General features: G+C 38.7%; 1 protein-coding gene across 1 annotated transcript; it reads right to left on the bottom strand.

The window, feature by feature from the left end:
• Nucleotides 1-722: 722 nt before the first annotated feature.
• Nucleotides 723-17,157, bottom strand: LOC127761312 (vacuolar cation/proton exchanger 1c-like). The gene is given in 12 exon segments (XM_052285583.1): nucleotides 723-1,201; nucleotides 1,460-1,550; nucleotides 1,640-1,756; nucleotides 1,852-1,905; nucleotides 1,995-2,087; nucleotides 2,089-2,112; nucleotides 2,216-2,353; nucleotides 5,978-6,193; nucleotides 6,276-6,472; nucleotides 7,312-7,340; nucleotides 7,446-7,513; nucleotides 16,731-17,157. Coding segments are annotated over 12 exon segments (1,353 nt in total). The 5' UTR covers nucleotides 17,034-17,157; the 3' UTR covers nucleotides 723-1,178.
• Between the last annotated feature and the right edge of the window lie 206 nt (nucleotides 17,158-17,363).

The raw sequence follows: 17,363 nt of genomic DNA, 5'->3' as shown, positions 1-17,363 counted from the left end.
GCAGGGCAGAGTAGGTGGTGCACCTGTGAGGAGAAATTGGTGAACATGGCGGCGCGAGGTGGAGTTGGTTGTGGTGGCACGGAGAGAGGCCTACCATGGCAACGACGCGAGAAGTTGGACGTGCAAGGGGCGCACTGGCGAGGCGTGAAGGGAGGAGGTCAGCTGTGGGGTGGGGGTGAGGGGAGGGGCCGTGGCCGGTCTGTTACTCTGTTGGTGTCTCATAGAAGGTCCAACTACATATCTTGGTGCTCCGTGTGGGTTTTACCAATTTCCCTCAAATTAACAGTGTTACAATAAAGTTTGATCTCAGGCCATGTTACAATTGTTATTTGAATTAAATCACTTATTAGCTATTTCCTTTATAAGAGTCCTGTACTCATATAGTAACTCCCCACAAGTAAGACCATTATGTTGAAACAAACATATGGTGTATATATTCATTATATGCACCACAAAATTTCCCTTGTATAATATCTATGTGTGTGTGCAAACCACTAATTAAGAAATCCAAAGTGTATAACACTTTTGGTTGCAGTGACCTGAGAAGTACCCTAAGGTTCTGAGTTCAAGTCTCCATAGGAGCGAATTTCAGATTGGATTATTTTAGGGCTAAGTTCTATATTTGATAGGCTAAGTTTCTAATTTAAAAATACTATATATATCCGGTTGTATGTAGAGGATACCCTTCTCTAAGAAAAAAAAAGTGCATAACACGGATAAAATGAAACTAAAATAAGTGCTGAAGAAAAAGTTGTTTTCCTCAAGTCAGACTGTCGCTCGACCACACTAGGATAGGCAAAAGAACCAAGGCTACTGTGATCTTGTTTGTTAAAATAAAGACGGAAGCTCTGCCTCCTTTCGTTAATAAAGAAGATAACGCATTGACCCAATAAATGGTTTACACTAAAAACACCATCCTACGAATACCTCAAGATCATTTCCCAAATCTACACTAATCACCTGAAAACACCAAAGCAATCAAAACATCTATCAGTAATCTTGTTCCCGTCGCTTCAGATGAACCTACCATATATTCACTGCTGTTGTTGCTGATTAATTAGCTGAACCCGTCATGATGATGAACAGCTTGATCAGGAGCTCACCGATCTAGCTACAGTCTTCAACTCACATGCATGCATCGTCTCATCGGTCTCTTGATTCGGTTCAAAACAACACATTTAGTCATCTTCCTTTTTTGGCGCTGTGTCACCAAGCAGATAAACAAAGGAGTCATAAGTTATTTAAGGATGTTACTCTATTTACATAGATAAAAATCAGCCAATATCTTCCACAAAATGTGATTAATTTTCTGTAGATTAGTATATATGCTTATTTTTCTATCTCGGTTAGATCAAATCCTTGTTTTACTTAACTTCTGTAATATGCAGAAATTTATTTACATGAATGCATTAGATTAAATGGTCAGGCATGATTATGTATTAATGTGCAGCGTGCTTACTTGGGAGAGCTTTCATGACGAAAAAGCACACCGCTATGACGATATAGGAAAATACTAGATTCAAACCCTTCAAGTAATGCCATTTGTCATCCTGTAAAATTATAGACATCAAATTCATCCGACATGTGTTAGTCTTGACAAAAAAAAATTGGTGCATCTGTTAGCAATTATTTTTATTACCTGAAGTGTAAATGCGGTGGTGATTACTGCCATTGCCAATGATCCAGTCTCAAGAAGGTTGAAGTCAAGATCCATAGGGATGGCATTCACCCAGGACACAATTAGAATGACTGGTACCTAATCATGAAGAATAAATACACTCATGAAAAATCTAAAGATAATCATACCAGAAAGTCCTTCAAAGTCGAAGAACACTACTATTAATTACGCACCACAAGCATCGATATTTGAGTTGCTGATCCAAGAGTAATTCCCAGACTGATATCCTACATAACATCTACCAGTTAACTTGGGTAATCTGAACTCACATAATATGTACAAACTTGACTAGTAGAAACATTGGATACGTCCTTACGATTTTGTTCTTGAAGGCAAATATGATAGCGCCTGCATGCTCTGCTGCATTTCCAACAATAGGTAGTAGGATAATACTAATGAACCTGACAGAAGATACCCATTGATTCTGATGCTTCCTGTTAATAGAGATTGTTACAGTAGTCAATCCAATTGAATTTTGGGTGATGAAAAGAAAATGACTACCATGTTTATAAATGTTCATCATCTTCCAAATTATACCTCTATTGTAGTAACAACATAACTAGACAACATAGCAGTGACTATGGCCATCCCTATCAACCAGACCACTGCACTGGCAAATCCTATAACTGATTTGTCTGTAGCATCATCTTCACTGCTACTGCTATCTGAACTGTCCTGCAATTTAATGCTCGCCCAAATAAGTGTTATGAGAAGATGGATTTAATCAGTAAGTTTGAAATGGTGCACCGTGTCCAAAAACAAGAAAAATAACAATCTTGTTTAATGTGTTTTTATTTGTCAAACTCCACAGTACCTACATTTCAAAGATTCTGAAATTTTAATTCAAAACAGAGAAAACATACTGGTAAAAAGAAACAAAAAGAAACAGAGTATAAATTTTAGACAGAATTAAAATATGGGTAAATGATCCCAAATTGCAGCTAAGTGGACAATGCCATTACTGTGTAGGTTTTTCCCTATCTGGCAACCCAAAGAAATGTTTGCCTACCTGCAGTAGAAAATGCAGTTGTTCTGTTGTTCACAATGATAATTACAACTATTGACACCATTCCTATATCATCCCTAGGCTGCGTTCTATACCAAAGGTTCCCAACTTCCCTCACTCATTTTCCACGCGCACGCTTTTCAAACTACTAAACGGTGCGTATTTTACAAAAAAATTCTATATGAAAGTTGCTTAAAAAAATCATATTAATCCATTTTTGAAAAAAAAAGCAAATACTTAATTAATCACGCGCTAATCGCTGCTCTGTTTTCCGTGCCAACGCAGCCTTAGTTGAGAATTGAGATACAGAACTCGACTATACTAGTGCTACATGCAAAAACTTTACTAAACTTAGGGAGCGTTCGTTCTGGTGAGTTAGGGTGAGAAAGCACATCGTAGTCCGCGCACACGCTTTCCAAACTACTAAACAGTGTGTTTTTGGCAAAAAATTTCTATAGAAATGTTGCTTTAAAAAATCATATTAATCCATTTTTGAAATTTAAAATAGTTTATACTTAATTAATCATGCGCTAATGGCTCACCTCGTTTTGTGTATCTTCCCAATCTTCTCAATCCCCTATCCCTCAAACTCACCCTTAGGGCTCCTTTGGCAGCCCAGGATCCCACTGGGATCCTAGCCCATTCCTTGGGAGAAAGGCCCGCGGGGGAAATTGTCACGGGTTTTATTCCATGTCCATTTGGAAGCCCACGAGGCAGGGATTTCCCGGCCCAATCCGCGGGGAAACCCTAGGGAAAGGACCCCGACCTCCGGAGGTCGGGAATTTTTCCTCTCTCGATCCGCCGCTGCTTCTCGCTCGCGCAACAGGAGTCCCTTCTCTCTCGCGCGAACAACAGCGGGCGCCGCCGCGCCTCCTTCTTCAGCGAGACCCGCCACCGCCGGGACTCCTCCTCCGGCGAGAAGGGTAAGCCCTTCTCCTCATTCCCCTCCTCTCCTCCTCCTAGGGTTTTCGTTCTCCTCCTCCTCTAGGGTTTCCGCCTCCTCTAGTTAGCTCCCAATCTCGCTCTCCGGCCTTAGCGCTTGCATCGCAGGCACCGACGCGTGGGCGCGGCAGGTGGCACCGCGGCAGCCGGGGTAATGACGACGAGGCGGCGCGCCGGCAGCGTGGGCGCACGGCTCCAAGCAGGCGGGGACAGGGGCATCCAAGGCGGCACGACTCACCGGCGGAGGAGGCGCTGAGGCGCAGATCCGCCTCCTCCTCCTCGCTGCTCGACGCCCGCCGGCGGTTGCCCGGCTAGGTTTGTGCCCTTGTAGCTGCTGCTTGATTCTTGGGGGTTCGTTCAGTACTTCAGTTTTCTTGGTGTATGTCTGGTCTGTTCTTGATTTGGTTTGGGAGAGTTGTACTCTGTTCTCCTGTTCTTTCTAATACATTGTAGTATTGTACCCTGCAGTAGCAATTCATTTTGTTATGGAAGCGATTCAGAATGGGATATGGGTGGGCGTATGGTGCTCTTGTTTTAGATCATGAAAGAGTTTTGGTAAGATGATGTTCTAATTTGATGGAGTAGGTTGTGCTCTAGTTTTTTCTACAGTGTAATTATCATGCTTAGTGCAATCTAAATATGTGAGATCAATGTGCCAGTCCCAAGAAATGAGGAATTATCACACATGCAGTGAGGATCTTTCAACTAGTGAGGTATATGAGAAATTTTAGTCTGCAAACCAGTAACAGTTTTTTTGCAGTTAATTAGAGATGCAGTTCTTTTAGTTGGATGCTGTCAGCTCTGTTAACCTAGAGGTAGATCTCAATACTGGTTGAGCTGCTAGCATCAAGTTTTTTTGTTTTTTCTAGAGGCACTTTTTAGTTTGATCCATTCTTGTAGTCTCTGTCAGGGAACTGTAGAATTAGTGGTCAATTTAGCATGCATGTTGGGACTAAATAAATGGTAACAATCATATTTTTGATAGGAACTCATACTTACTACAAAATGAAGTCTTTTATGCTCTATACTTATACATTAGTCCAAACTTTAGTTGCATGTCATGTATCACAAGCAGAAAATGAGCAAGGTGGCATTGTGCATTCAAAAAACACAAGCTTTGGCGGCAACCTATATACAAAGACACGCACACACAGATATTTCAATCTCCTCTCTCTCTCTCACTCCCTGCACAATACACTGGCCAAACAAAGTGACCTAGTAGTACTGATTAATTAAAACAATTACTACTACTACTACTACTACTACTACTACTACTACTACTACTTTTTTTTCCTTATCATGTCCATAATGATAATTCATAATTGTGCTCTTGCATTCCTCCTCTTGCCAGGATTCAATTTGAATTGCATGCTCAACTTACTTTCAAATATGGACTTGAAATAGAGTATTGTTGGAAAACTATCAGTACAAAAACATGGACTTCAAATGTGTTTGATTTAAAAATAATGGTGTGTATCTGCATGTAGGGTGTTTGATCTAAAAAGAAAGTGCTTACACCAAGAGTTTGTTTACACTGATGTAGCTGACAATTGCAATATGTCGGTTGATGTGCATGCATTTTTTTTCCTAAGCTAGTATCAATGGCCGTCCTTCAAATTTGATTGCTGAAGTATCACTATTTTATATTTATTACTTAAATTTCAGATTATATTTTTCATCCTGGCAGATTTATTAGAACATTGAAGATTTGTAGAAGAGATGATGAAGAAGATAGAAGAGATAAAGATTTAAATGGACCCATGTCTCATTCTTGATCAAGACATTGTAACCCTGTATAAATATGATGTACAATTCTATATTTGTGGATGCAAGGATGATTCCAAAGATTTTAAATTTTATATGATATGGATGATTCTAAAGTTTAACTTATGTCATGTCACGAAGTTGGTTTCCACATAAACTCATCTATATTTCTTTGTATTTTTCTGAATTTCTAATACTTGTTGATTTTTTTATGTTTTTATATTTTTTCTGGAATTTTTGTAGGTTGTTTCCTATTTATATGGATTTTCTATATACTTTCTATTTTTCCTGAAATTTCTATAATATTTCATAGAGACATGTTTTGTTGTTCAAACACTGTTTAGCAGTTTGCCTCTCTAAATCCCCCTTCCCCCATCAACCCCCTCCCCCTACTCTCAAATGGTAGCAGGGAAAATTCCCCTAACAGGAGTGATTCCCCTGGTGGTGGAAGGGGATCGGTTGGTGCAGGGGAAAATCCCTGTACGGGACTTTTTCCCAGGGGTTTCATCCCCCTGCATCCAAAGGAGCCCTTAGTGAAGTAAGTGAAATCGACTCAGCATCTTGACTTAGTGAAGTAAGTTTTGTACCTCTTCAAGCGCAAATATTTGACGATGAGTTTTCAACTGGAACATGAGGCTTCCAAAGTAAGCAATTAGCATTACTATAGCGCATGATCTTGATAATTGCATAACTGAGCTTGAGTTTATGCTATCTCCGGTGCTACTTGTGTATTTAGACACTAGGGTAGCAATATGACAAAGAACACCCAACAACAGAAGGCCTATGCTTACATCTGCTTGTCTCTGTTAAAATAGATCGATCACAAAAAGTTAACACGGTTACATATGTTATAGTTACTGCCTGTATGTGCACTTTTACACTTACCTTATCTAGTGGACGCTCCTTGCCGATATTAACGATCCCTCCAAAGAGGAGTGATGAACCAAGAACAAGTAACAAATTTGATAAGATGGAACCTAACAGTGACCACTTGAGAATTTCCATCTTATTCTTATGCAGAGCGAACAGTGCAATGATTAATTCAGGTACATTCCCACATGTTGCATTCATAAGCCCACCAGCTATAATAAAATAAATTCCATATTAGAGGAAACTATCAAGTAATTAAAGACTGTAAGACTGTAAATCTGTACTTGGAAAAGCATATGTCAGAATAGTACAAAGTCCTTGGAACAAAATATATATGTGAGGCTCAACATGTTTGTATTCCATGCACTTTTAAGTGCCTAATTCTCAATTCTCAGTATCAGTGGAAGTTGTCAAAAGGAATATCAGAGTAAACTTTAAATATGAGTTCATTTCAATTTATATAAGTCCAAATTCCAATGGCAGCTGGAGATAGTAGTATATTTTAGGCCAATGTACCAACTTATTGACCTCTTTTTTTTTTAATACTAGCAATACTGACAACACACGCATTACAATACACAGTATTTGCATATTGATCAGTTTTGAGAGAAGTTTAAATTTGTTCAGAAAAAATGACTTAAAATAATAGTCCAATCCCTCAATTGTCCTATTTGTACATGTTTGTGCGTACATCAGTAGCTTGAGTACATGTGTTTCCGCATGATTTATCAATTTGGTTTGACGTCATAGTTTTCATCTTCTACATAACCTATGTTCCTTTAATAAAAGTACTGGTGGTGGCAGTAAATCTGCTACCCACCTACCCCCATTGTAAATTTTACAAATTATCTCATAAATTTATTAATATTAAAAAATAATCAAATCTAAATGGATAGCCATGTAAAATTAAATTAGGATGAATATTCTCTGTAGAAAAGTATCAGCAACACATTTCATGGTAAATATGTTTTTTTTATTTTTGACAATATTATAATATATATTTTTAATCGGCAACTAATAAAAATCAAGAACAATTAGAGATGCCACATACCTGTTGGTCCTACAGTATTGGCAATATGTCTGAAAAAGCAGAGATCAGGCTAGTGATCAGTGACAGAAGAGTGAACCTCGAAATAATCATACAAATCACAACAAAACAGATCACAATTGACTCTGAGATATTACTCGCTCAGGAAGCTCACACGTTCTGCAAGCGGTGCCAGGCCTATCAAGCTGAAGGCAAACACCCAAACCTGCCGATAAAATATGTCACCATATATTAGTGAAAAGACAGGACATCAAAATGCGTAAAAACACATTATGATGATAATATGCGTGAAAAAGATAAGCGTGTGTGTATCATTTTAACCTACTCGTTTCTATTTTTTCATGCCAATAATGTGCAAAACTGATTTCTTTTCTATATTATTTGTATTAGGAAATTCATCAAACAATGTGCATGCATTGTTAAGTAGGCACGCCATACATGTTACAATTGCTAATGATCAGTACTGTTCAAATACAGAATCATTCTGCAAACGCAACAACGTTGAATGTTGCCAGTTCTCGGGGCAACCAAGCAATTTCATTCTTACAAAGAGCTCCTGGTATTTATTCCAATTGTTTCACATGGTTATATGTTGTACTGCTTGTAATGTAGTCCCTCTCATAAAGAAAATATATAATGAATTGCAGTTTGGGTCATCTTCTATTACCAAAGTTTTTTTTTTTTGAGAGGAACGACGGCAGGAGAGCTGCCGGAATTTAATTGAAAGGAGAAAACAAAACAAAAAACAGTTACAATCCCGTCAAAGGGACAAAAGTTCCAGGTTCCATAGGAAAATCAAGGAGGCCTAAATGTTGTCTTACGCAGGTCTAGATCCTGCTTAACAAGACAAGCGACCTCAACAGCTGTACAAGAAATGTTTTGAAAAATTCTCCTATTCTTTTCTAGCCAAACATTCCACCAAGTTGTTAATAAAGCTCCTCTAACAACTTTCTTTTGGGACTCTGAGCCTTGTCGATTGATTTGTTCCCACCATGAGGAGGTTTCGGCCGGCTGTGAGTTGAGGACTACCAAATTATGCCAATTACAGACTAAACTCCAAACCTCTCTGATGAAGTTGCATTCACAAAATAGATCATTGGTGTCCTCGAACGCGCAGGTGCAAAGTCCGCATATCCAGTTGCAAGGCCGATGTCTCTGGAGTAGATTTTGAGCCATTAGAGTTCTTTGGTGGAGAATAAGCTAACCGAAAGACCTCACTTTAGGTTCAGCTGGGGCCTTCCAGAGAGAGACAAAATCCAACCGAGAGAAAGATCCTTCAAATTGATAAGAGTACGCACTTTTGCTTGAGTAACAGCCTACGGAGTTCCAATTCCAAGTTATGTCATTAGAGTTTTGAGAAAATTGGAAATCTTGAAGCAACCCTCCCAACCGCACAAGGTCATGGATCTCCTCGATCATCGTAAATTGTCTGAAGGAAACTAGCCAGTTGCTTAAAGACATTTCCAGTTGAACACTTCTTTGCATTCGTTTTGCCAATTGAAAACAAAGGAGGGCAACATCTTTAGGACAACTTCCATGCAGCCAATGATCTTGCCAGAAACTAGTTTTTGCTCCATCGCCAATTACAATCGTAGTTGCTGCTTGAAACAACCGTTTGTCAATATCATCGCATGGTAGATTCATGCCAGCCTAGGGTTTATCAACCTCTTTCCATTTGAGCCACAGCTAGCGGAGACGAAGAGCTCTAGAGAATCTTTCCAAATCAGGGAGGCCCAACCCTCCCAAGGATTTTGGTCTGCACACTGTCTGCCAGTTTACCAGACAACTTCCAGGATTCAAATGATCAGGTTCCTCTCCCTTCCAAAGAAACAATCTCTGAAATCGATCAATCGTCTTAAACACCCGTTTCGGTACTTGGAGGGCTGAAAGATGGTGGATTGGCATTGAACTAAGAACTATTTTTACCAGAGTCTCTCGCCCTGAAGATGAGAAAAAACGTCCTTTCCAAGTTGGGAGGCGCGCCCAATTTTTTCAATTAGGGGAAGAAAATCGATTTTCCTCAATTTTCGGAAGTGGAGAGGTAAACCAAGATAACGACAAGGGAAGGCCATAACTGTACCCGGGAATATCTACAGCAATGGAGTTAAATCAACTTCGTCACACCTTATGAGATAAATTTCTATCTTGCCAATATTTGTATGGAGACCTGACACTTGTGCAAAGAGATTTAGAATCTTGAGGAGAGTGCTAAGCTCTGGCACATCTGGCTTTGTAAACACGGCGACATCATCGGCATATAGCGAGCAGCGAAATCTATTACGGTTACCCTCAACCGAAGCAAGAATGGAAGCACTTTCAGTCGCTTTGATAATCCAGTGGAAGGGCTCCATAGCGAGAATGAAGAGCATTGGTGATAGAGGGTCACCCTGACGAAGTCCCCTGGCGTGAGGAATAGGTTGCTCAGGTGCGCCATTGAGGAGAACGCGGGACGATGAAGTGGAGAAAAGATTAGAGATCCAATGTAACTAGCGATTGCCGAAGCCGAATTGTCGAAGAACATCAAGTAAGTAGGACCATCCAACTGTGTCGAAGGCCTTTGCAATATCGATCTTGATGAAGAGGCTTTGTTTTCTTGATCTATACAGAAACTAAACCATGTTTTGGACAAAAAGAAAATTGTCATGAATTGTTATTTTGCGTATGATCTATTACCAAAGTTTTAGTTTGGACGTGATTTATAAACCACACTTATGAGATTTATTCGGGTTTCATGGGCAAGTACTATTGTTCGTCCTCCTTTCCACCCTTGACCTCTTGCAGCGCATAGAAACACTAGCCGAAGTTTCCCTCTCTCCACCAAGTTCTCAAATGGATTTCCCAAAAGTCCAATGTGGACAAGGCGACCATACATAAGCTCCACGCTTTACCTAAACTATTCACTTTAAACTAGGTAAATTTATCTCAATGTTACTTTAAACTAGCCCAATTCTCTTATCCATTAACTATAACTGATCATCCTATGTCGAATGTGTGATTTACATATAGCATCAGGGGTTTATCATTATGCAGGAGTCGGTGTAATCAAGGTTATTGATATATTTTAGAAGATAGTTGAGGGTGGTCCAAAATGACAAAAAGGTAAAAGCAACTAATCCAAACAGAAAAAAAATGTGGATTAAATGGTGATCTAGCGAAACTTTGGCAATAAAATGTGTCCAAAGTGAAATTTACTCAATAATATATAACATTTTGGAAACTAGTATTCAAAATTGAGTATTAAATATTTTACTACGGGTCTACTGCAATCAATATTACATGATATCCCAATATGCCTTCATATTTCACTATATATGAGCACAGGTAAACATAAAGAACGACTAGATGCACTGTAAAACATAATGCGATGCATGTATAACTCTGAAGGTATAGAGTATATCATATTTAAATCTGGTGAGATCTTATCCATGGTTGGAACTACTGTTGTGTCCATAACAAGTTTAAAAGTTCTCTTCCGGCTAACTGTGTGAATGCACAACATTAGAATATTTTATGATAGAAGTGATCCAAGCCACTGATTTGTACATTCTACTATCATAGAAAACAATTATACACTCTTTAATTGTACTATCAATAATTGAAGATGATAATATAAATATATATGGTCTATTGGATGAAAAAATATATAAAAATTTATTGATTACATTACAAGTAGATGCCGTAAAAATTATCAAACATTTAATTTTCCACAAAAATTACAAGAAGACAAACCAATGAAGAAAATGCTACGACGAAGCTTCAAGCTTCTCTAATATTTTTCTTTCCCTGTCAGCAGCAAGTGAAAGAAGCTTATTCTGTTTAGAATCAAGAGTACTTACAACATGTGTGGTCATACATACGTCACGTGGAGAAATTTTAATGTAAGTCATATTCTTTGACATTTCTAATCATGTGCTTGTACTTGTTAATAAAGGTTAATTTGTCAACTATACTAGTGACCAGTCATGGTCAAACGCATACGCGTATTCTAGTACTCAGGTGTATCACGCCCTCGGTTAATTTACACTGCTTGGTTTATCTCCATTCTTAAATCGCAGATAACGAAAAAAATGCTGATTTAATGGATTACAGATAAAAGCGATGAACTCTTAATCAGACTATTACAAAAACGAACGGAAATGAGTTTTTTTTTTTACTTTGACCAATATAATATGATATTTCCTGCATTAGCGTTTATATTTTATAAGTTTGGACATTTAAACTTCACAAATAACACTTCCTAAAATGTCTAATTACGCAGTGTAAGGATGCATCTAATTACACCTTTTATTTGATTGTAACTTCAGAAATTATGTTTGCTTTTATGTTGCCTAAGACGCAAGTTAAGATTATTTGAACCAACAGGACGGAAAAATTGACACCACATACAAGAGAAGATAACACTATACTCTTCAATGATTTTTCTGGATGAGACCCTCTTTAGGTTGCACACGGATCGTAACTAGTCACGTCTGCAAAAATCAATTTCTATTTTTACATACGGCTCCTTAAGAGGATCGCATGTAAAAATCGATTTTTGTAAACTGGCCTCTTGAGAGTCCGCATGCAAAAATAAACATATTTTTACAAGCGGAACTCTTAATGGGCTGCATGCGAAAATATATTTTTACAGGCGTGCTTCTTAAATATTTGCCTAAACTCTAAGTTACCTCCTCTTCCCTCCCAATACTTTAAAATGTTTCATCCTTATCCTCTTTCCATCTCTCTCTCACATCCTCTCCTCATACTCCTCTCTCCCGGAGCTCACTTCTATCCTCTCTCCCTCGACTCCCCTCCCAGGAGCAGTCAGCGGCAGGTAGCAGTGGTCGAAGAGCGCATGACGGCGGGCGGTAGCAGCGGACGGCCCTGCCCCACACGTCGAAGGAGGCAACGACTGCAGTGGCAGGGCCATTCCCCGAGCAGATCCGGCGGTGGCGGCCATCCTCCGCCTGGATCCACGTGGATCCGGCGGCAGCGATAGGCACACAATGGGCAGCAGCGACAGACGGCCCGACCCTCCCCACACGTACGTCGAAGGATGAGACGATGATGACGTCCCCCCGCATGGATCCCGCGGCAGCGGCCATCCCCCGCGAAGATCCGGCGATAGCGGCGGGCGCGCGGGCGGCATCGACAGTTTTGGTGACGACTAGGGTTTTGATTTTTGGCTATTTTTATTTTTTATTTTTGCGTGCGGACGACATAAGCACCCACATAAAAAAATGGCGATTTTTGAGACACCTTCGGGTAGACAGGTGGCTTAACCACACGTAAAATTGATTTTGACCGTTTGGAAAAATACCTTTTTAGTAGTAATGCACACAAACACCACCCACAGAAAATATATACCCCGAATCCACTGGCCCCATCAACGGATCCAGCTCTTGTACACTTATGCAGACCCAGCTGCATCAATGACAATGACAAGGTGTAGGCGTGTAGCGTTTCACCTGCATTTCCATTTATAACGTCCTATTCGTTTGTCAAATAAAATCCCTTGCCCACAGGTCCGTACGTGCAAGTCACACCTGTACAGACAGCTCGCCTAGGCTTACCTGCCTGTCTGTTTATTGTACATACTCCCTCTAAATTAATAAATTTGTATTGCTAGGTAGTGTCTAATCATCTGTCCAGTTTTATACTTACTTCTTCCATCCAAAAAAAACACAACCTAATACTTATATGAAACATAATCTACATAATTCGTTATATTAGATTTTGTCCCATCCAAATACTAGGTTAGGTTTTTTTTTAAACGGAGAGAGTATTAAATGATGTCTAATTAAGTACTCCCTCAATTCCATAATATAAGGCACAACTACTTTTTTTGATGTTACATAATATAAGTCATGTATGCATGCATATAATTAACTATGACCTCTTCTCCATTAAATTATTACTTTTTAAAATCCTCCACCTCAAATCTCTAATTCTACTAGATACATGCATTATATTATTAGGGTGTCCAAACTAGGAGATGATAATAATTGTTTTTTTTGTTTTTAGGTTAAAGGTGGTTGTGCCTCATATTTTGGAACGGAGGGAGTCCTAAGTTATTATTATATTTTAAAACCGACGGACGCTGTAAAGGCATGCACGCAGCAGCTCTTCCAGACTCCTGACCCTCCGCTATGAAAGGGGGCAACAACCAAAATCTTAAATATCTTGATGTGGTCATTGACGACAAAGACAGTACAGGTGAAAGGGCATCTAACCACGTAAAATAGTATTGGTTTGACAGGAATTGTGTTGTGGAAGGGCTTCAGTGTTGGTTTCTGCTAAATTTGTGTGGTCTCTCTTTATTTTTCTACCGCAACAAATCCAAAATGTCCAAAATGTGTTGGAAGCTGAGTGGCTTGGTTGTACCTATAGCTAGTACTTAAACGTCCATATATATGCCGGCCCACAGTTTGGAAGTATTTGATGTATATATCTGATCATGTTCAATCGTGTGTTTATTGTGTATGAGAGTGGGTGTAGCTTCTTAAACGTACCCAAAACCTAAATGTTCACATGCATGGTATAATCTACCATCTCCGTTTCAGTTTATAAGACTTTCTAGTATTGTTCACATTCATATAGATGTTAATGAATCTAGACACACATATATTACTAGATTCATTAACATATATATGGATATGGGCAATGCTAGAAAGTCTTATAATATAAAACGGATGAAGTACTTTTTTGCAACTCCTGTCCAACTTGACTCTTGTTTGTCAATGAATGCATGTCCTGATAAAAACCAATGCCAAGTTTTTTCTTTTTTTGAAAAAAATAAGCAAACAAATGATCGGTAGCTTGCTAATTCGTCGATGCACATCTTATGAATTAGATACACACGCATGTAAAAGTAACTATAATTAGCTTATCCTGCTGCAAACTAAACAAAGGATTAAATTTCGGTTCACTATCGTAGCTCTCATCACCTCGCCGACCGCACAACTTGCATTGCTTACTTACGTTCAGCCTCTCAGCTGTATGTTTAACTAATAGCGTTTAGTCACTAACTGCTCACAATTTTTAGCAAAACCACCCCCGCCATATATATTGCATCCTAGCTGTAACATATAACCAAAGAATTGTTCCCTTGGTTCTAAAATATGCTTCCTCTATTTTATAATATATGACGTCATTAATTTTTTGATAAACGTTTAACCATTCATTTTATCTAATTTTTTAGGTAAATATAAAAAAAATTAAGTCATGCTTAAAGAACATTTGATAATAAATCAAGTCACAACAAAATAAATAATAATTACATAAACTTTTGAAATAAGACGAATGATCAAGTATTTATTAAAATGTCTATGGTGTCATATATTAAAAAACTAAAGCAGTAGTAAATTTTAACCTTCGATACGGATATTATGGAGAGGGGTAAAATGATTTGGTTGTCTCCTTGGATGGGGGAGGTATTGGCTAGGACTAATTGAGATATGTGTAGCATGGGTAGTTTAGTGTATTTTCATCCGTGTCATCTTTTTAATATTTCTAAATAAATGTAGGAAACAAAATAAAATTTCAGCCTATTTTTCTGATCATATCCTACCCTAGGCAATTGGTATAAATATTTCAGAACCATGACAAATAGTATGTCCATATTAGTATTAGGTCGTACAAAACTATGCACTGGTGCTCACTAACTTATCTAACCAACCAGACTAGATGATGCGTACAGAAGAGACATGCAAGTCCTGTCCAACTATTGGCTGTATTCTGAAATTTTTTTAATTTTGCAACTCTGAAAGGTATAAGCAACTTGTAATAAAGTGCAGGAATGTTCTGTAGTAGGTGACTACTAGTAGCCTAGTAGGTCCAAAATCCAGATGTGTACTCTGCAGTCTCCAGGCGCAACCTCCGGTGAGAAGAGAAGCGTCTCTGGTTTGTTTGGCTTATTTGGATTAAATACAATTTTTACCATACTAATTTTTTAACTTCAATATTATTAAATGGTTATTTGGTTTTCTATTAATTTTTATCTATATTACTCCCTCCTTCCCAAATTGATCATCATATAATGGAATTAAAAATTACTTAAATTGATCGTCGTATAATCGCATGGACACGGATTTCATCAAAATACAATTAATGCAGCATGAAAGGATATGTGAATGCTAAGGCATTTTAATCGATACATACATTATTAGAGAATGTGTGCATGGCGTCTTGATTGATATGATTTAAATTATCCTTAGTCTTGGTGCATAAACATATATGATGGTCAATTTGGGAAGGTGAGAGTAATTTATAAATTTTAGTGTAAAAACTTGCTAAGGTTTTGATACTACAGTACTATAATTTTAGGGTGGGTAAAAATTGACTTCAAACTAGACAAGTCCACAGTTATAGTTAACCCCTGGAATTTAAACCCAAGGCTTCTTCTTTGTGCATTGCTAGTAATCTGATGAAGCCATATGTGCACATTTCACTCATTTCAAATCCATTTTCTATTACTTTTCTGCATACGTGTGATTAATTCATCCCTATTGTAATACTACTTAATTGTTGTTTTAGCCATTAATATCCAGTTTTCTACCATGTTAAGAATTGCTATATTCAGTCAGAAAAAAATGTAATGCTTCATTCAGAAAAGGTTAAACATATTTAGACGAAGCCCTTTTATTTGGAAGAAGAAAATAAAAGAGTTGGACATGAACCCGCAATTTTTATGGCTTAATTTTCCTAATTGTGCCGTTAAATTAAATTCAAAAACCATGTCATTAGGCGAAGAAGAAACATATCTTTGGTCTTTGCTAAGTTTTTTTTAAAGAACGAATGGTAGAAGTTCTATCCGATATATTGAGAAGAAAATACTCCCTCCATCTATTTTTGATAGTCATATTTCCAAATCTGAAAATTTTATTTTTTGATAGGCGTATTTCAATCCAACAACCTATCATCTTAATGATTTTCTCGAATTTAATGCATGACTCTCCATTCTTCCACATATGATTGGCTACATGGGCTTTGAGAAATGTAAATATTAATGAATCGCTTGTTTACGAGGAATGACTAGTAGCATGCTTAAATGAATGATAAGTAGAACTACTTATTCTTGGTCTGTGTGTCAAGATGAAATATGACTATCAAAAGTAGATGGAGGGAGTAGTTTATTTTTTCTTTGCTAAGATATAAACTAGGCAGACAATTACTCAATTAGTATGATCAGAAATTGAGTAGAAATGTCATTGTAACGTGTGAGCTGGACTTATTTGCGACTAAACTTCCTCAAACGAAACGTAGCAACTCAGTCAAAAAAAAAATCGAAACGTAGCAATCGGGGTAGTACGAAGCACTAGTACTAATGGAGGAATTGAATTGAGGGGAGAACAGTTTGATGCAACGGTAGGTCGTATGGAAATACTGCACGGTACTACGGCGCGTTTCTGGGGTCAGGATTTGGCTTGGGTTGGGGCACGTACCCGGCCGAGGCGGAGGGACTCGGCGGCGACGGCGAGCGGCACGGCGGAGAAGAGCGGGTACAGCTTCGTGCCCAGGAGCACCTCCTGCAGCTGCGCCGCCGCGCCCCCCAGCAGCCGCCGCAGCAGCGGCGACGCCTCAGACTTGATCTTCCGCCCCGTCATCGACGACGACGACGACGGTGTCCACGCCGCCGCCTCCTTCTTCTCCTCTTCCTCGGCAGCCACCGCCGCCGACGGTGCCTTGCTGACTTCAAGCAGGCCACTCTCCAGGAGGTGGTGGTGGCTGCTCTCCGGCGGCGCCATGTCGCGCGACGCGAGGAATTGAATCGATCAAAAAACACACGCGTGTTGCGGTGAATGGAGGCGATCCAGCGTGGTGTTTGGGTAGAATGGAAACGGCGGAAAGCGTGGGTGTATTTATATAAGAAGGGGAAAAATAACCGGCAGTGCGCACAGTAATTAATTCTAGTATCACTAATTATGCTCATATTCCTTCCATCTTTTTGAGGAAAAAAAACTGAAGCAACTAATTAATATTATGTTTTTTTCTTAAGAAACCGTACTACCGTGTCTGTTTCATATTATAAGTTAATTTGACTTTAGTTTTTAATCAAATTTTTTTAAGTTTGATCA

This window comes from Oryza glaberrima, chromosome 2 (assembly GCF_000147395.1).
Source record: "Oryza glaberrima chromosome 2, OglaRS2, whole genome shotgun sequence".
In the NCBI taxonomy this organism is placed as follows: Eukaryota; Viridiplantae; Streptophyta; class Magnoliopsida; order Poales; family Poaceae; genus Oryza; species Oryza glaberrima.
This window is presented reverse-complemented; position numbering and strand designations above follow the sequence as displayed.